The 21,447-nt window shown below is 40.2% G+C and overlaps 1 protein-coding gene across 8 annotated transcripts in view; it reads right to left on the bottom strand.

The window, feature by feature from the left end:
- The window catches only part of COLEC10 (collectin subfamily member 10), a 379,304-nt gene that overhangs the window by 22,430 nt on the left and 335,427 nt on the right, over positions 1 to 21,447 (bottom strand). For 6 of the 8 annotated variants that reach the window (XM_079796041.1, XM_079796040.1, XM_079796037.1 and 3 more), the window contains one exon: positions 19,871 to 20,136. In XM_079796041.1, coding sequence (XP_079652167.1) covers positions 19,871 to 20,018 — 148 coding nt within the window. In that variant the 5' untranslated portion in view covers positions 20,019 to 20,136. Of the gene's footprint in view, positions 1 to 19,870; positions 20,224 to 21,447 lie in introns of those variants that run through there. The other 2 variants (XM_079796044.1, XM_079796043.1) reach the window with 2 other exon arrangements.

Here is a 21,447-nt window from a genome sequence, read left to right as displayed (position 1 = left end):
AGCACACTACATGTGCCCTTGCCTTCAGCATGGGTCTGCGGTTCATTTGATCTCTGGGACTTGCTTTAATGAAAACAGAGGAGAGGTATAAGAACAAGCTTTGGAGAGGATCCCCCGCATGGCTCACAGCCGTCTGCTTTTATCCTCTTGGCAATATTTCATTGGATTAGCAGAGCAATTTAGACTTCCTTTCCTTCTTTTAAAAATAGCTACTTCCATTTTAAATGTAAGTAAAAAGCCATAAGCTAAAATGAACTAATTTCAATTTTACAGAAACGGTCTGTTTTGGCACCTCCAGGCCACCGGCGTGCTGTGATAATCTCTCCAGCAGAGCACATAGTTGACCAATTTTTCTTAGGTAGGATATTTTCCCCCCCAACAAGCAAAATGTTAAAATTAAATTCTAGTTTGAAATGAAATAGCTGAACCTAGGTCAGTACCCCCTGCTCAAAGGAAGTAATTATTAAAAATTAGTGAATTGGCTTTAGAAATGCTAAAGAAAACTCACTGGAAGCTGTTCTTTTCCCACCATCAAAATAATCTTATGAACTGGGGCGATGGTTCTCAACCTTCCTAATGCCACGACCCTTTAATACAGTTCTTCATGTTGTGGTGACCCCCAGCCATAAAATTATTTTCGTTGCTACTTCATAACTGTAATTTTGCTACTGTTATGAATCGTAATGTAAATATCTGTGTTTTCCGCTGATCTTAGGCGACCCCTGACAGTGGTTCTCAACCTGTGGGTCGCAACCCCTTTCACAGGGGTCGCCTAAGACCATCAGGAAAACACAGATATTTACATTATGATTCATAACAGTAGCAAAATTATAGTTATGAAGTAGCAATGAAAATAGTTTTATGGTTGGGGGTCACCACAACATGAGGAACTGTATTAAAGGGTCGCGGCATTAGGAAGGTTGAGAACCACTGAACTGGGGAGAAGTTGCTAGCAATCCGTCCCCTGATCAGCCCTATAACTGAATGAGGTAGATAGTATGGTGTCCTTTGTTAATGAGGCTAGATTCCTGCTTAAAAGATATCCTTCCCATCCCTACTTACATTGTTTTCCATATGTGCCAATTGCTTCCTCGTTGTTGGAAATGTCAATAATCATCGATTATTGCACGGCCCTCTTCTGTATACCAGATACAATAGTATGGACTTAAAGTGGACCACCTCCCAGTACTTTTCCTTCCCCAATTACAGCCTCATCTTTTCACTGAAATATTCAGGCTTCCCTGGGGCCTGCTACTGTTGTCTTGTCTCCATTCAGCAAGTTTATCAGCCTCTCTGTGCCTACACCTGCTTCCCCATTCGTCCTGGATTCTTTCAACTCATCACTGCCTCCCAGCGCTCCCTATGGCAGGACTGTACTGAATTGGTGAAGACAGGTCTGGAGCAGGTCATTTCATTTCTCTGAGTCTCAGTTTTATTCATAAAATTGAGAAAATGATCCTACTTCATAGGACTGGTGTGGACTAAAGGAGACAATGCATGATGAGTGTTCAGCACAGGGCCTGGCACTTGCTAAACTCGACCGTTCTTGTTTCAATAGGATTACTATTGTCATCATCATCATCACCCGAAATGCCATCTCTTTTAAACTTCCCTTTGTATTCAGTATCTCAATCTTTATTCTATATTCATCACTTACTTTTTTTACTTGACTTTTAAAAATACTTACTATAATATTTAATATAAACATTTTTACATATGATACACAGAAATAAATACACACCCATTACTGAGATTTAACAATTAACATGTTGTCCTTGCTTTATATATTTATTTTTTACTGATTTAAAAAAAAGTAAATTATAGACATCGTGACAAACCTTCCTTAAATATTTCAGCAAGTGTCTCTAAAAGGTAAGAACATTCTTCTGTGTAAACATAATATCATTTTATTAATCTTACTTTTTAAGGGACTATAGGGTTTTCTGAAGTCACCTTCATAGAATTCTGTTATCTTGTTTATCTGGAGCCTCTATTGCTGTGCTATATACAATGAAAAAGAGGTAAGCACTAAGAAAGAGCAGACATTCAGAGGAGTAAACCTAGGTTCTTTGAAAACAAATCATGACAAACAATTCCATTTTCTCTTCTGAGAGGACTCCTAATGTATCAAGAGACTGCCATGACCAGAGTGGTTGGAGGAAGACAAATTTCCATTGGTCAATCATAGAAGATGGTAGTTGCTGGTAATCTGGAATGATATATTGATGAAGCCCTTGGGCTCCACTCTTAATATATCCGGAATTCAAGTCCTAATTATATCCCTTTCCAGCTTTGTGAACTCAGGTGTGCTATTTAACCTCTCAAAGTCTCGCTTTATAACTAGAAATAAGTAGAATACTTACCTATTCTAAAGTCTGCCAAATTGAGGCTATTTCCTTACTCTGAGACACATGGTACCTTGATTTATTTTAATAGCTTTGTGGTGAAAATTGCATGTAGAAGACATCAATAACAAGATTTCTCACTTCCTTTATTCCCTATCAAATGCATTGCTGAGTAACAGTGTTTCCTGCATTGCTCCTGCCGATTGCCTGAAGGTGGGATTCTTCAATGGCCTATATGGTCCTATACCAGAACTGGCATTGATCGCTTGGTTAATGGGAGCCAACAGGAGAAGGTGATCTGTAATTTAAAACCAGGCTTCTGTGAGTATGGATCCCTGACCCCCAGAGGTAGCAGTGGGTGTTCACTGTGGATGGATTACAGACCCGTGGTGACACTTCATCGCAGCCCTCTTTCCTCATTTGAGAACGGAAGGGACAGGTTTCTTCATATTTCTTTTAATAAAAGGATAAAAAGCAAGCACACATAAGATCTAAATGAAGAATGATTTACAGACATTCAGTTTTCCACCTTCATTGCCCTGAGGCAGCTTATCTGTGGACAAGGGAGGTCCAGTCCTGGGCCAAACGTTTTTAAGAGTAACAATAAACGTACGCTTCTTATGGAGAGAAAGAAATATTTACATGTTCACAAAATATTCTTTATTCTGATCCTGCAATAAGGATATTACTACAAAAACAAACAAACAAACAAACAAACCACACACACACACACACACACACACACACACACAAAACACCTCAAAACAAGTTCATCTTAGACCATAGGAAACTGCATGCCTTTAGGGAGAAAGGCTGTCCCAGGAAGAGTCTTGTGCAGAAGACAGCAGCAGCTCTTAACCAGGATGCCATTTGCCAAGGACTCAGCCTTCAGAACCGCAGGCTTATTCAACTGGAATGAGTGACAGGACACTCATTCAAGCTCCCTCTGGAAGCTCCATGCAATGGACAGAACAGTTTTGTAGCCTATTATGAGCTAAATTGTGTCCTCTCCCCCCAAATTCATATGTTGAAGCCCTAGCCCTCAGTACTTCAAAATGTGACTATATTTAAAGATAAGGCCTTTAAAGAGGTGATCAAGTTAAGATGTGGCTGTTAGGGCTGTCCTAATTCAATCGGACTGGTGTCCCTAGGATGAGAGCAAATTTGGACACACAAAGAAGGACACATGAGGGCTGTGTGCACACATTCCTAAAAAGGCCATGTGAGGACACAGTGAGGAGGCAACTATCTGCAAGCCAAGAGAGAGGTCTAGCTAAGAGAGACCAAATCTTCCAACTCCTTGACCTTGGACTTCTAGGTTCCACATCTGTAAGACAATACATTTTTGTTGTTTAAGCCACCCAGTTTGTACTATTTTGTTGAGGCAGTCCTAGCATACTAATTCACAGTAACACCTCTTATATTTTACACTAAGTAGTTTTCCTCTGTGCTTCAGTTTCCTATCCTGGAAAATTGAGATAGTTATACTTTTCTCATGGAGTTACCTGAAGATTAAATGATATTATGGATGCAAAGTTCATAGGGAAATTTCTTGCATCGAGTGTGCCCTTACTGATCTACTGCATATCGAGTACATAGTGGGCATCTGTGGCTTGTGCCCATCTGGTATCTTCTACCTGTGCTGCTGGTAAAAGCATCACAATTTCCCATAGGAAACCACACTTGCTTATTCTCCACGCATGTGGTTTGAACCTTGGTCACAGTAATGGGCCCAACATTGGATGTGTGACCCAATAAGAGCCAATAAGTCTCAATTTGTAGATAAGTCTTCTCAGTAAATCAAACAGTTACAACTTAAAAAAAAAAATGGAGACTTGCTCTTTCTGCACGGGTGGCAGGAAGGATGGACTATTATTGAAGTATCTGAATCACTACAAAGGGCGAACCTTCATGAACATTAGTCATTATAGAGAAAAGCAGAACCAAGGGGTGAAGACTGAGTCCTGAACACATCACTTGAATCTGAAACGTGGCTCAGCTTGAGTCCCTCCCTATTACGTGAGTCTACTTCTCTCCTTGGCTTGTTTGTTTGGTTAACTAGTTTAAGTTTGGTTTGTGTTTCTTTTATTTCCACTTGCAAACACAAGTTTCTTTGCTCATATAATTATTAGACACTGATTGGGAGAATAAGGGCCTTGTTATGAGATCAAAACCTCTGGAGATGATGGACATGTAAGCCTATAATTACTGTGGCAAATGCTGGAAGCGTAGCTATTGTGGGAGCATAAGAAAGGAAACACCTCACTCTACTCACCCACCCCTAAACTTTCCCTAATTCTCTCTCAGGAAGAAGTAAATGATGTCTCTTGCACTGAGCTCCACAGAATAAATTTATATCTTAAGGTAAGTGAAAAAGAAAATAAGCTAAAATACAAATTTATCATTCTATTCAGGCAAAATGTTCTCAAAAGTTCATGTGGATTTTTATCTTCTATTCAACTCCATGCCTAACGTAGGTTCAACTTTTAAGTCACCTCCTCTACCTAGGAATCTCCTCAGTACAGCCTTTCCTGCTTATCTCCCTCTTCAACAGTCAGGATTAATCTCATTCTCTGAAGGGAATTCCCTTCATACTTCACAGTGTCCACCACACAGTGTCATAGGTAATGGGACAGATCAGGGGTGAGATACGATTTTTTTTCTGTATCTCCAGCACTTGGCACAGGGTCTGAGATACAATAGGTGCTTCCTCAATAAAGGTTTTCAAAATAAAAGAATAATATACATAAAGACAAGTTGGGTAAATGTGAGCTTAATGAGAATACAGTTAAATAAATTAGTAATTGATTGAAATGTCATTCTCAATAATGGCTGATTAATGAATTGACTTTAGTCTGCTGGGATGTCTGTGATTGCTTAGAATCTAGTAAGGCAACACAAGCAAATACACAAATCCCTGTTTCTACTGCTCCCTCCACCCCATATCTTTTGTTTCCTCTTCTAATTTGCCCGTGTCTACTGATATCACCGCCATGCTCTCATCTCTCAGGCTCAATATCCAAATTGGCTTTGACTGTTTTCCTTCTTCACTCCCATATTGATTCTTAATTTTTCTCATGTCCATCTTTTCTTTTTCTACCCATCCCTACTGCCTTTATTTTACCTTTTAGAGTCCCCATACTTATGTTCCATGCAGGTGATCCCTCAATGGTCTCCATGGTGTTTTACTCACTGGTGACTTGCAGTGCCTAGAATAGGGCCTGTTCAATAGTTGCTGGCGTATTGGTTTCCTTGGATCTGAATTTCAGTTTTCCACACTGTCTTGCAAACTAATCTTTATAAAAACCACATTTTCATTATAAAACTGCCCCATTCAAAACATTTCAGTAGTTCCTTTGTATTTACAGCCATGTCCAAACTAATTAGTCTAGCATTTAGGCCTTCACAAATCAGTTTCAATGGAATTTTTCTGGCATTATTTTCTGACACTGACCTGCGTAACTTCTATTCCTGTCTAACTTGTTTATTCATTGTTCATTAAAATGTCTTTATATTTGTGCCTCCATGGAAAGGCTTATGATCTTCTTTTTATTTGAAATTTATCTCCTCAGAGAAATAAAACAGTAGCATAAAAAATGTAGACTTATATGTCCATATGAGAAATGAAATTTTTTACATGATAAAAGGTGCTTCATAAACATATGGGGTGGGGAAAAGTAGGTTTATGTGAAACACAGAGTTTATGCTTGCATTATTATTCATTAATAATTGTATTATTTTCTATACAAAAACCTGTAAACCTATGTTTCACCACCCTGTATATAGTTTATAAACAAATATATGAGAGACAAAGGAAAAAAGAGAACACCAAGACAAAAATGCTCAATATTCTTAATATGCAAAGAGCTTTTGCAAATTGTTTTTGAAGAAAGACAATAAATGAAATAAAAAGATGCAATACAAATATAAACAATGATAGATAAAAAATTTCTAAACTCACTATTAGTAAAAAAAAAAAAAGTATATATGTCAATGTCTTTCAGAGCTTGCCATCAGATTTAATAATAATTTTCAAGGACTAGTTGCATCCAAAGATGCCATATATATATTTATACACACACACACACAGAAAGCACTTGGTCATTGTTTTAAGCAATGTAAATGGCTAAAATATTTCTGGAAAATAATCTGTCCATAATTACTAAAGCTAAAACCCACACCCTCTATTTTACCTTAAGAACCTATTTGATGGGAATAACTGTAAGAACAAATATATATATGAAAATATTTGTTTAGAGTGGGAAAAAACAAACAAACATAAGAAACCTTAAAGTTTGTCATCATGAGATTGATGAAAATACAAGGAGGAATATGATGCAGCTATTAAAAATCTTGGGAAGAAGAGTGAGCTCCGTGTTACACTGTGTAAATAACGTCTCTTAGAGACTCACACACAGATGATCCTGTTTAAAGCAAAGAATAAGAATAATATATATATATATATATATATATATATATATATATATATATATATATATATATATATATAAAAGCCTAAGTGACCATTCAACTGTTTGACTGGTAGCTATGAGACGCACTGACCACCAGGGAGCAGACTCTCAACACACAGGCATAGAAACATGGAACAGACTGATGAATCTCAGAGAGAAGGGGGGAGAGCAGGAAGAGATTAACCAACAATCTTATATGCATACTAGAGGCCCGGTGCATGAAATTCGTGCATGGGGGGGGGTTGTCCCTCAGCCCAGTGTGCATCCTCTCCAATCTGGGACCCCTTGAGGGATGTCCAACCGCCTGTTGGACGTCCCTCTCACAATCCAGGACTGCTGGCTCCAAACTGCTCACCTACCTCTGCCTGATTGCCCCTAACCGCTTCTGCCTGCCAGCCTGATTACCCCCTAACCACTCCCCTGCCAGCCTGATCAATGCCTAACTGCTCCCTGGCCAGTCCAATTGCCCATAACTGCCCTCCCCTGCCAGCCTGGACACCCCTAACTGCCCTCCCCTGCCAGTTTGGTCGCCCCTAACTGTCCTGGTTGTGCCCAACTGCCCTCCCCTGCTGTCCCGGTCACCCTTAACTGCCCTCCCCTGCTGGCCTGGTCACCCCTAACTGCCCTCCCCTGCAAGCCTGGCCCCCCCTCAACTGTCCTCCCCTGCAGGCCTGGTCCCCCCACAACTGCCCTCCTCTGCTGACCTGGTACCCCCCCCCCCAACAGCCCACCCTTGCTGTCCTGGTCCCCAAAACAGTCCTCCCCTGCAGGCCTGGGTCCCCCCAACTGTCCTCCACTGCAGGCCTGGTCCCCCAAACTGCCCTCCACTGCAGGCCTGGTCCCCCCCCCCAAACTGCCCGCCCCTGTAGGCCTGGTCCCCCACAACTGCCCTGCCCTGCAGGCCTGGGTCACCCCTAACTGTCCTCCACTGCAGGCCTGGTCCCCCAAACTGCCCTCCACTGCAGGCCTGGTCCCCCCCCCCCAAACTGCCCGCCCCTGTAGGCCTGGTCCCCCACAACTGCCCTGCCCTGCAGGCCTGGGTCACCCCTAACTGCCCTCCACTGCAGGCCTGGGTCCCCCTCCCTCCCAACTATCCTCCCCTGCTGTCCTGGTCTCGCCCAACTGTCCTCCCTTGCAGGCCTGGTTCCCCACAACTGCCCTCCCCTGCAGGCCTGGTCCCCCCCAACTGCCCTCCTCTGCTGGCCTGGTCACCCCTGACTATCCTCCCTGCTGGCCTGATCGCCCCAACTGCCCTCCCCTGCAGGCCTAGTCACCCCCAACTGCCCTCCCTTGCTGGCCTAGTCTGCCCAACTGCCCTCCTCTGTCGACCTGGTCCCTCCCAACTGCCCTCCCCTGCTGGCCATCTTGTGGTGGCCATCTTGTGTCCACATGGGGGCAGCCATCTTGTGTCTTAGAGTGACAGTCAATTTGCATATTACTCTTTTATTAGATAGGACTAGAGGCCCGGCCTGCCGGAATTGGGCTGAATTTGTGCACCGGGGCTCCAACATCCCCTGAGGGTTCCTTGATTGCGAGAGGGCACAGGCCAGGCCGAGGAACCCCACCGGTGCATGAATCCGTGCACTGGGCCTCTAGTATAGAGATAAATGTTAATGCCAAGCCATTAATGATGATTACATGGAAGATGTGGGTCTGGACAGGGAAGGGTCTTTGTGTATATTTTGTACATCTTTATAAACGTTATGTGTTACAACAAGCATGAAATACTCTTGCAATTAAAAAAATCATAAATTACATAAAGGAACTGTGGCCTTCTTTCCCCTTATAAATACTACCCATGAGTCTTGTCTGAAATTAAATTCTAAACTCTCTGAATTTATTGACAGAATTATTTCCTTGGCAATTCACCATATGGTTCCTTGTTACTCCTTCCTAACTGCTGCCTTGAAGCATTATTTAAAAATGCATTTTATGTAATTTTTTGAATTAATATAAGCTAGTTAGCGTGTATGTTCTTTGTGATAAGGGCCGATATTCTGCACTTTATTTGTTCTCAAGAGTCGTTCAACACTTCACAGTTTACTCATTCATTATTTGAACAAACATTTATCAAATTTCTACTAGCTATCAAGTCCTGGTTGGGCCCTAGGGGCATAGCACCATATCTCATAAGACATGATCTAAGCTTAGAAGTTTGTGGGAAGAAAGCACAAGATCTTGTAAATATCATGAGTGTTATGAAAGGGAAATTGCTGCATGTTTTGTTGGTATCTAACAAGGTGAGCCTTCAAAAAGATCAATGATGTGGGGCTGAGGAGACTATGCTTTTACTTACATCTCCTCAGATGACAAGATAACATGTCAAATAGGAAAATAAAATAAAAGTGCTTTTTCAATATTAATGTGCTAAACAAATGCAAGAAAATGCAATCTTTAAGGAGATATATTGTGATTAATTTATCTGGTAGTAATATCACTGTCAAGAATGTAAGAGCTAATATTTATTGGGTGCTTATTATGGCCCAAGCCAGGTTATTAATGTGCATGACCATAATGTCAACCAGTCCCTTATTTGTGCCTGTTCAATTCTAGGGACCTATGAACTTCATTTGCCCTTCAACTTGTCCCTGTGCAACCTAGCCAAAATAAATAAATAAATAAGTAAATAAATAAGTAAATAAATAAATAAATAATAAAATAAAATACAAGTGAGGATCCTACAATCTTTCCTACTTGAATTACAAAGCACCTTCCCTTTGTATTCAAGCTTATTTGGTTTTTAAAAAAATTACTACTTTGGGCCTGCAAGTGTTTTGCAGTCATTGCATGTCTGAGTAACAGGGAAGGAAAAAAAAATAAACAACTAACATTGTACTTAATGAAAAATACAACATTAAGGTTTGTTGGGCAGGTTTTCTGCTGCCTTCACATATCATTCATTATTAAGATGCATTCAGAGCCAAGTCAGTAGAAGCAAATGCTAGGAAAAACCCATCCATCCAGGACTAGGTGGCATGCTTCTGCAATACACTGTAGTTAGGAGCATGGGCTGTGGGATCCAAGTGCTTAGTTCAAGTCCTGGCTCCATCACTCACTGGCTGAGAGACTTTAGTAACCCACACAAATTCTTTAAGCCTCAGTTTCCTCATTAGAAAATCAGAATAGTGAAATATCTCCCTCAGGGTGTTATTGAGAGGAGCGAATGTGATATTGCCGGCAAAGGGTTGAATGGTGCCTGGAATGCAGTATACACTGGAGAAGTAGCGCATTGTGACAGTATCATCCAATAGACCATCTAGAATTTCTAATCACTCAAAATTAGAGGGATAAAAAGAAGACACCAATGGGAAGCCAGGCCTCTTTTAGCCCATTCCTTGCTTGTGCAAATTTGCAACTTCCAGGCTGATGCCTGTTTTTGCTTGCAGAGATTTGTGTCCTGGCATTGAAATGTTTATAACACTCTAAAGCGGTGACATACAATATTGTCTAAAATTCCTTTTAGTAAAATGTGGGACAAAAACATTTTTAAAAAAATAGTAGTATTGTCATTGAATATAACTGATAACTATGCTATTACTATACATCAGGGGTCCTCAAACTTTTTAAACAGGGGGCCAGTTCACTGTCCCTCAGACCGTTGGAGGGCCAGACTATAGTTTAAAAAAAACTATGAACAAATTCCTATGCACACTGCACATATCTTATTTTGAAGTAAAAAAAAACAAAACGGCAAAAACACCCGCATGTGGCCCGCGGGCCGTAGTTTGAGGACGGCTGCTATACATCAATATCCCAATCCATGGACATCCCAAAACTCATTGAGAATGGAAGTATTCTGACTGATGACTATCACAAAATAGAAAAATTATGAGTCAAGACTATATAGGTCATGTGTATAGCTTTTGTAGAGAAGAAATGCTAAGAAATATTTATAGTACCCATTTCCAACTGCCTATGGACTTTTCCATCTGAATGTCCACAGGCAGCTCAAACAAAATTTAGAGCTCATAATAACCTGCCAATTTTGCTTCTGAAAGACCCCTCTAACATCCTACCCCTTTCTCCATATCTCAGTACCCTAATTCATCTCTTGTTTTTAATTCATATCCCATCAGGACCTTCTCACATCCTTCAGTCTACCTTCAACTCTGCCAAGAGATTTATCTGCCAGAAAGCAATATTTTTTATAGAAAGAATAAAAAATATTATTAATAAATAAATAATATTTCCAATTATTTCATTCTCCTACTCAAAAACTTCTATTGGCTTCTCTGGTTTAAACTGTTACTTGGCTGGTAGGACCTGATAGAATCTCACAACTTCTAGAAAATAGCTATAAAAACTAAAAAGAAGAAGAAGAGAAAGAAGGAGGAGGGGGAGGAGGAAGAGAAGAAGGGAAAACCCAAAGTACAATGAAAACTGGATTAATAAAGTGTATCGAGTTTCTATTTACATTAAATCCATTGGAGCTAGAATAGGGAAAATAATTCTGTGCTCTACCTTATTAAAAAAAATTGATCTTACTTACTAAAAAGAGGTAGGATAACAGTTCCTCTTCCATTGGACACCCCACTCCAAGACTCAGTCTATACTGACCAGAAAATTGAATCAATAACTTTGTTGCATTAATGATGGTTTTTTATATGGAAGAGTACTGGGTCCTAACCTCCCACCCTACCCATATTCTAATTCCAAAATGTAAGACAGAAAGAGATATAGGAGAACAGGCAGTAATATGCATTTTGGAAGAGTCATTTCCCACTAATAAAGCCTTATAAGCAGGTACAGGAACATGATGGCAGCAGTAAATGCTGGAAATGTTTGTTTTGCATACACACATCTATTCAGATATACAATATTATAGAAGCAGAAAGAGGGAGCAAGAAGAAGTTGTATATTAGTATGGTTGGGCCACATTAGAATAATAACAACATGGTATTGGCTTCTCTGATCATGAAAAGTCATATATATATCTATATATCTATCTATCTATCTATCTATCGATCGATCGATCGATCGATCGATAGATAGATAGATAGATATATGTATTAATCAAAATTTTGAGCCCATTTTACTTTGAAGAATAAAATGTCACCTTAGGTGTGCTCCAGCTTAAGTAAGTAGGCCATATCCCTTTCCTTTGAACACTCTATGTGAGTTTTATTCCAGTGTATCTGGCCTGTGTCTGCAGTCTAGTACTGGCTTTGCCCCACAGTCATGGGTGGCATTGTCCAGCCTTGCTCTTCAAGTGCTAGGGCAGCACTGATAAATCGTTTTGATATCTTCAGTTCCAGAGACCCTCCTCTAAGGTATTTCAAAGCCCCCAGTCTCTTTGGAGACTTTTACTTTGGTCTGGAGCATATTGTCACACTTGCTACCACTCTCCATCTCCCAACTTCCCATGTGACATATAGGCCTCCTCCTTTTGGTTGTCCTGTCATTTGGTCACGTGGCATGTGGTGTGATGAAAGATGACATCTTTGTCAACTTTTGGTTAAGAATGTCAAAAACTTTTTTTTTAGATATTTGTCACCTCAGGCCAGGCAAAACAACACCATTTAAACTATTTCTGATAAGGAGTACCAGGCTCAGTTGCAGAACTACAGAAAGAAGGCAACGTTAGTAAAGAGAATGGGTGCTCTCAAGTTTGTGAGCTATTGATGAATAAAAGTTGACTTTGCAGTAGGACTAAAAATACTCAGGAAATTTCAGCAAGGAGCAGAGATAGTGGATTTCCCTGGTAGATTTCTATTTATTGACCCACCTATATAATCTATGAACCTTTCTTTTAGGATGTAAAAATAGAGGAAGCCTATAGTGACCAGTAACAGCAATGGAAGCTAATGAAAAAAAACCATAACAGCTAATCTATATGGTAAATAGGTTTTAATTTTCAAAATAAGCATTATATATGGGTAGTATCATTATCATCATTTAAAAAAAATGGGGACATTAAAGCTTAAGATCACACAGATAGGAAGTGGTAGAACTCAAATTTGAAACCATACATTCTGTCTCCAAAGCCCATGATCTTTAGCAACATGCAAGCACCTGCTAGTATGGTCCCTAGTAGAGACTGATATATAGCCACGATATTATGTAAAAGAGTTGGTCAGAGAGATGGCATTGATAAAGGATGCACCTTTACTAGAATGAAACAAATTTCTTTTGTCATTTCCACAAATGAGTACTTCCTGACTCATCATTGCCCACACTTTGCCCACATTTTATTCTTTCCCTCCTGACATAACCTTGAAATGTGTTTTTGGCATCTACCCAGAGGAAAAAAAAAGGAGAGGGAAAAAAAATGTTTCAGAACACCCACACACTGAAATATAAAGTTAAAAAAAGACAAGCCACTTAAAATTTTGGTCTGTCCTTATGCATAAAATACATATTAAAACTCAAAACGAATGAATCCAGTTAATTACTACAATTAATATAAAGGTTTTTCAAAAATAACTACTTGCTTAACCTCTCTGATAAAGGCACCAGAAAGAAATTAGCACCTTAAATTATATCAAGGTGCCCGAGTTAAAACAATTCTGCAGCATGTTTATACATTGCCCTCACAGAACTTCTTTTCTAATGCTCATTTATAAAACTGAAGGAAGGATCATTTCACGCTTAATGGGAATGACGAGACATAAGGGCAATGGTATAATATGGCGGAAGGGAACAATGATTGGCTGGGGAAACTGGAACAGGAGCTCCAGTTGCAGCCCTGCCTCCAATGAGCAGCTGTGTGATGTAGATAGAACATGGTCTGTTATCTCTCTGGGCTTTAGTTTTCACAAGCCTAAAAATAACTGGGGTTAAATTAGATTATATCTGACAGTCACTTTACAGGTAGTGAGATGCCAATTTGAGTGTGAAAGTGATCCAGGTGTTTCTGGGTATTTCTGGCCATCCATTTGGGGAAGTCACAAGACAGCCTGTTTGGAGGCTGAGGGGACTCCTGGGAATAACTTAAGTTGTGTCACTTGCTGGGACCCAGAGCCATCTATACTAATAAAAGGGTAATATGCAAATTGGTCATGACGCCCTCATAGTAACAACTGAACAGCAGGCTGGGTGGGGTGACAAGGCCAGCAGGGGGGTTAGTGAGGGACGACCAAACGACTGACCAGAAGGCTGCATGGGACGACCAGGCCAGCGGGGGGGGGGGGGGGGGGGGCAGTGAGGGGCAACCAGGCCAGCGGGGGGGGGGGGGGCAGTTGGAGTGACCAGGCCAGCAGGGGGGCACTAAGGGGTGACCAGGCTGGCGGGGGGGGGGGGCAGTTTGGGGCAACCAGGCTGGCAGGCAGAGGCGGTTAGGGGTGTTCAGGCTGGTAGGGGGGGCAGTTAGGGGCGATCAGGCAGGCAGGCAGGCAGGTGAGCAGTTAGGAGCCAGCGGTCCCGGATTGTGAGGGGGATGTCCAACAGCCAGTTTCGGCCCTATCAGTCGGACATCTCCAAGGGGTCCCGGATTGGAGAGGGTGCAGGCTGGGCTGAGGGGACCCCCTGCCCCCATGCATGAATTTCGTGCACCGGGCCTCTAGTAATCAATAAAATGCTGGGTGGCTAGATGGAAGTTCATTTTCCAGAGGCTAAGGGGTTTGTGGAGAAGGAAATCATTTCAGAAGTGGAAGGGTTCTCTATAAGGCTTCCCTCATGACAAAGCTGTGTGCACATCCTATTGTCTGGCACTTGCGTGGGTCACCTGGTCTACCCATGTACGAGCTTCATAAGGACCAATAAGAACTTTAAGCAAAAGCTAAAGTAGCTATTTCAGGTGGCCCCAGAAAGTACTGTGGGGCAGTCCACAGTGCCTATGGCCCCCTCTACCTGATGAGCAGGGTTAGCGAGCTGATCAGGGCATGGAGTCCAACTGTAACAGGATGGAGTTCCAACCTGCCACCTTCCAACTGGGTGGCCTTAGGTTAGTGACTTAATTGTTCTGAATCTCAGTTTCTTCATCTGTCAAATGGTAATCATAATGTGTGTGTTTTTCTCTGTGTCTGCTGAGGTAATTAAAATTTTTTGAGGTAATTAAATTTTAAAATGGTTGTAAAGCACTCATACAGTGCAAAGGCGAATGGCAACTATTCAATATATTGGCATTACTGCTCCTACAGCTATGGTGGAGGTTGTCACTGGAATCGCGCTGAAAAAAAGAGATGATCCAAGCCCCATGAGTTCATCACAGGCCACGTGCGTGGAGGAGTCATAACAGTGACTTGTAGGAGCTGTCATGTCCTCAGATGCAGTCAATGGAAAGCCTTCCTTACTGAGGGAAGTGGCGTTGAGTTAGTGGCCAGGCTAGGCTGAGGTAGGGGCATTACCATGCTACCCTGGTACTTGCAGAAAATTGGTGGCCACTAGTGGGAAAATTCTTTGGTCACTGAAGAAATGGTGCAGTGACAGTTCACTCCCAGGATCAGTCCTCCTTTTGGGAGCATTTGCATAAAAGGAGCAGTCCTTTCTTTGAAAATACAGGGCAAACATGGAGAGCATTAAGGAGCTGAGTGAATAGGTCAGAGCCATGAGCTAAAATGGTGGGGGATCTTAGGTAATTGGGATTCATTTATGTAACCAAAAATACTTACTGAGCACCCATTATGTGTCAGGAACTATTCTAGACAGTAGGAAAGCACACTCAGCAAGATGGACAGGATCCCTGCATCCTAGAAGCTTGCATTCTAGGAATGACTATAAATGTATACATATATACACAAGAGATTTTCATTTAGTAGTAAGCCCTTTAAAATAATAAAATGTCTTGAGAACTATGGTAGAGAGTGAATGTATAGTTAGGCAGGGCCTCACTGTGCAAATGGCATTTGAGCTAAAACCTGAATGAATGAAGGCAGAACTCTGCTTGGGAACATGTTCAGTAAGATTGGGCCAAACAGAGGGAACATCAAATGCAAAGTTCCAGGGTCAGAGGTGAGAGACAAAGCAAGGATGCCCGGAGCAAACATCCTTTGAAAATTGGTTTGAAATGACCTGGAAGAAGTAGGGAGAAGCAAAATGGGTTGCAAAGGACCTTTTAGGCCATGCACACACAGATGTCATTGAAAGAAAAAGCTGCTAAACTAAAAAGCTAGCAGAAGCCAAAATAAGCAATAGGGTAAAATATCATTAGTTTCCAAACAAACTAGTGAAGTTAATTACCAAAGAGGAGGCATGTCATCACTTTCAACATGTTTTGGCATGCAGTACAATGTTGGGCCGAGAGGTTACATGTGCTCCATGTTCTTAGGTACTGCCTTATCCATTTCTTATCAAAGACACAGTGTACTATGTCTTATAACTGGATTCTAATATAAACCAGTGGATGTCATGGAATGACACTGGACCCAGAGCCAGAAGGTAGGGATAAAGTTCAAGTTGCATGACTAGCTATATCTACTTGAAAGAGCTTGGCCTCATTGATACTTTTCCTTATCTTTAAGTTTAAAGTAATTGCTACCTCAAAGGGCAATTAAACAAGATAATGTATCTTAAAGGTCATTAGAAATTGTAAAGCATCACCTCAATATTTCTTATTGGTTTTAAAATTCTTTTTAACATATTCTGTTAAAATTTTTTGTCATTGTTGTTTTTAAGTAAAACCACTAGAGGTCAGAATTTCACATAAATTGTTTAAAGAAACTACCAAGGTAGAAAAAAAAAAAAAAAAAACCCACCAAAAACGTTTACCTACTAGGCAGAATAAAATAACAAATTTAAGGCAAAGAAATAAAAATAAAGGTAGCTTTACACAAAGAAGTTTTGATAACTGGAATAATTCTTATCTCAAAATTGTTACCCAACAGACTTACATAAGGAGAGGAAGGAAAGATAAATAGAATTTAAGTACCTACTTACGACGTCTACACAGTTTTAAGTTTACATTGATTATCTTACATTATTTTAAAAATAGGTCTATGATTAAGGTCCATTTTACAAATAAGAAGACTGAAGCATAAATAGGTGTAATAATATACTGAAGACCAAACAGATTGAATCTAGTTACGCTTGGGAAATAATGCAGTGAAATATGGTGTCTCTATATTGAACAACATATTATATGATGGGTTAACCTAACTGGTTTTGCACCTGCAATGCTAAATAATTTTTAGTTCCCAGGCTCTACAAATGAATGTAGGGAAAACTCCTTGTATTGTCTGTTTGAGTATCTAGAAGTTTCTGAGCTCACTGCTGGTAAATATGAATTATGATAACTAGCCATGGGGAAGAGTATAGAATAGCTTGATCTTAGAAATAATGTATTGAGCAGAAACAACAGCCCTTTAAAATGTTTACTTGGCAATCAAACTTTGTCTTTTTGTGTTCTTTCCCCCTTCACTTTGTAGAGCTAAATATACAAATCTGCATTGTTCAGGAGTGGGGAGGGACTATCACCATGCTTATGAAAGAATCAGGTAGGGTAGATGGCAGTTTATATTTGGAGAGAAGACAATATCTTATTTGTTGTTGTGCGCACATTTAGACGGTGCCCAGAGCAGAGGCAGGATAGTAGTGACTATGCTCATGTTGCACAGTGTGCACACATAGGCAATTCACAAAGAAAAAGAAGAAAAAAAAAGAGCTAGCTGGGCCCTGACGCCAAGAGTTTGCAATCTAATCCCCAGTTGCAAATGTAGATATAAGTTCTAGGACAAGTTCAAGTTCTTCCTTAGTTGGAAACCTTTAGCATCTCACATGATGCTTGGCACTTAGTAGGTAGTCAGTACATTCCAGAATCATGGGATGTCTTTAATAAGAAAGGAACTTAGAATCCATTGGATGAAAAGCCCCCAGGCTCTGGAAGAATAAGAAGCAATCAAGAAACTAGAAACGCCAATCAGAAAGGATATATGCACCCCTATGTTCATAGCAGCACAATTTACCATAGCTAAGATTTGGAAACAGCCTAAGTGCCCATCAGCAGATGAGTGGATTAAAAAACTGTGGTACATCTACACAATGGAATACTATGCTGCGGTAAAAAAGGAGTTCTTACCATTTGCAACAGCATGGATGGAACTGGAGAGCATTATGCTAAGTGAAATAAGCCAGTCAGAGAAAGATAAATATCACATGATCTCGCTCATTTGTGGAATACAATGAACAACATAAACTGATGAACAAAAACAGATCCAGAGACAGAGGAGCATCGATCAGACCATCAAATCTCAGAGGGAAGGTAGAGGAGAGTGAGGGTAAGGGGGAGAGATCAACCAAAGGACTTGTATGCATGCATATAAGCCAAACCAATGGACACAGACAACAGGGGGGGTGAGGGCATGAGTGGGGTGTTAGGGAGGGTAATGGGGTGATAAGGACACATATGTAATACCTTAATCAATAAAGAAATTTAAAAAAGTAAAGAGTTTTCTTCAGTAATACACACTTAAAAAAAAAAAGCAATCAAATTGGGTTCTTAACGGACTTGGTTCTGGAACCCAGGATTTATAAAAACTCCCAAACCTTTCTTCCCTAGGGGCACTCACTTCTTCACTCTGTCACTTTTCTGGCTTGTAATCATCTCATGATTCCCACACAGGCTCAGGAAGAGCATGACAGACGTTTCCATTGTTTGAAATCTTAATAGAGTTTCTAATGTGAATGGAGGTGTTTTCGATTAAGCAAAGAAATGAGGATACACACTCTTATGGTGGACACCCTACTGGCATCTAACAAATATTAGTTACCCTCTGATCTCCCTCCTAAATCATATATCTCTTCATCGCTCATGACATTAATATATGGTATTTAATGCATATTAAGCATATTCTTGTGCCTAAAAGAATGCTTTGCACTTAGTATATATTCAATATATGTTCACTGAATTGGAATGAATAGAATTATTGAACATTATATTTTGAACATTATTTTAACAACACGTTGTCCATTCTTCTTCCAGTTTGAAAACTGCAGTTTCTCTGCAAGAAAAACATTTTAACAGTTCTATTACTAAATGGATTCTCCTATTTGCAGGAACAGGGGAAGTGTTAATTTTCAGCATTCTCCATGATACCCTAGGAATAATACAAAGAATAATACAAAGTTTCCTATATTCTATGGAAAGTTCAGTAATAGTTTTAAGTAAACACTTTACTTCTCATCAAAACTTTCTTTTCTAAACATTTGCCCTCAGATTATTCATTAATTCACCCAAGAAATTATTAGGAAGCCCCAAGGTCTCATTGTTCCCCCTGCATTTATTTTGCGGTAGCAAAGGTTAAAACTTGGATTGCAATCTTATGAGGAAATTAATTCACTGATTAAGAAAAATGCACTTTAAGCAATACACATTTAAATAACTGACAAGCATAGGGTGATGCATTTCTAGGATTTTTTTTTAAAGACCCTTTTTCTACTTAAAATTTTAAGCAGCTGTAATTCTTCTGCCCTCTAGCCTGGAGGAACATCACATGAATTACTAATGAGAGAGCACCAATTTGTACTGCAGTGACCACTTTCAGAACCAAAGGGTCAGCGCTGAAACCAGGAAAACAGCAGCACTTTTCATCAACCAGTTGCTTGAAGCACAGTTAGACCTTGGCTCCACTTGAAAAAAAACCTTGCAATGTTCTATCATCCCTCAGCCGAAGGCACTTGGCCCCAAAGACTTCGCTTTCAAATAAAGAAATGTTCATTTGTATACTATCTCCAATCCTCAACAAAACTTTTCCACTGCATTGGAACTCAGCAGCCCATTAATTTATGAAATATACAAAAGGTTTACTATTTACTTCGCTGAGCTTTTGCCTAGTGGCGTTAGCAGCACAGTATGAGAAAGGAGTTGGGCTTTAAAGGAAAGGATTCCTGAAGACTAGTATCTTGCTCGTGTGTCTTCCTCTAGAGCAGCACGGAAATGTCCCTCTGCCCTGGATCAGTTCCATCACATCCCTCCCCTGCAGTCCCACCCCCTCCTAATATTCTCCTACCTAACATCAAGGGAGATTTAAAAATAATAGGTCATTGGTTTTCCAAAATAGATGAAAAATGGAAGGAACTAGCGAGGGGAGAAGAGAAAGTTATTGAGAACTAGAATGGGGCTGAGAGCTGAAGGAAGACCGCCTCCTTATTAGAGATGGAAAGTTTACTTTCCTTCCTTACCTTTGGGTCCTGGTGAAATGGTGTGTGTGGCACAGACTTCAGTGGTAGGATGACTCTCCATGTCCAGACCCAGACTCTGAATGTGCAAAAGAAAGAGCATGAGGAGGACGAACTGGTACCTTTGAAGTGAGACTCCAAAGCCACCCATGGCTGTGGCTCTTCCAAAAAGGGTCGCCCAGAGGTGCCAAGTAAACAGCTTTATTTGAAATAAAATCTTCTCTTTGGGGAAGAAAGTGAAGTGTCTGGAGCACACATTCCAAAACGGCCTGCAAAGAGAATAAGACACATCCTGGGTTGTTTATCTTGTCAGTATTCCAAACGGACCCTACATCGTCCAGATTGTTTATTTTCAAGTGACAACAGTTTATTGAAAATTATCTCTGAACTAAATAATCAAGGGTGCAGGTCAGTAGAAACATTCCAAGGAACAGAGACGAGAGAGATGTCGTCTGCTCAGTACATGAGCTGACAATTTAATACCTTATCTGCAGTTAAATGTTGGGGTTCCAGACAGATTGAGCCAGAATTTTCTTGAATGACCTCCATCTTACATAAGCAGTATGCATGGCTTTGAGTTTTTCTAAGGAAATATATATAAACAGCAAAACTCCCACAGCGCTTCATGACTTTATTTCTTTCTCTTGCTACAAGTAATTTTCTTGGGATTTAACCCCCAAGTAAAGAATACCAGTTTTACTGCAAGCAATTTTGGAAATAAGTATCAAGAATATTAAAAATGTTTTTATAGCCTTCGGCCTAGTTATTGCCCTTCTGGTACACTATCTTAAGAAAATATTCTGAAATTTGGACAGAGCTGTATTTGAAAAGATGTCACAAAAAGGTGGAAATACGTAATGGTTGGAAAATCTTAGTAAACACAAACATGAGAGAATATGACATAACAATTTTATTAAAATGGTATTTGTAGCAAGTGTTTGATAAAGTGGAGAAAAAGCTAATGATATTGTATTTATTAAAAAGCATGATAGATATGAAAGTTAAAGTGATAGAGGTATCTATCTATCTATCTATCTATCTATCTATCTATCTATCTATCATCTATCTATCCATCCACACACTTATATGTTCCATCCACCCATAACTTGTATAAATAACTTAGTCATAGTAAGATACTGAAAACCTAGGACCAGAATCGCATATAGTAGGCAGATGCCTTACTTTCTCAATTCGTGAAGAGGCATATTAACTAAGAGTTGGATCAATGGGGTTTTGGGCCTACTTTTCAAAGTAGGACCTTACATATCATGGGAAAGCCTAATAAGGAATTATTCTTAAGAGAGGCAATGTTCAGTCTAAGAAATATAGGTGCATTTGTTTCCTAGGGCTTCTGTAACGCAGAACCACAAACTGAGTGGCTCAAACAACAAAAATTTATCATCTCACAGAAGTTTGAGATCATGTGTTGAGTGGTGGCCCCGTAAAAGATATGTTTACACTGTAATCACTGGGTCCTGTGAACATGATTGTCTTTGCAGTTGAAATTAAACTAAGGATCTCTTGATGAAATAATCCTGGATTATCTCAGTTGGCCCTAAATCTAATGACAAGTGTCCTTA

This window comes from Cnephaeus nilssonii (assembly GCF_951640355.1).
Source record: "Cnephaeus nilssonii genome assembly, chromosome: 18".
In the NCBI taxonomy this organism is placed as follows: domain Eukaryota; kingdom Metazoa; phylum Chordata; class Mammalia; order Chiroptera; family Vespertilionidae; genus Cnephaeus; species Cnephaeus nilssonii.
This window is presented reverse-complemented; position numbering and strand designations above follow the sequence as displayed.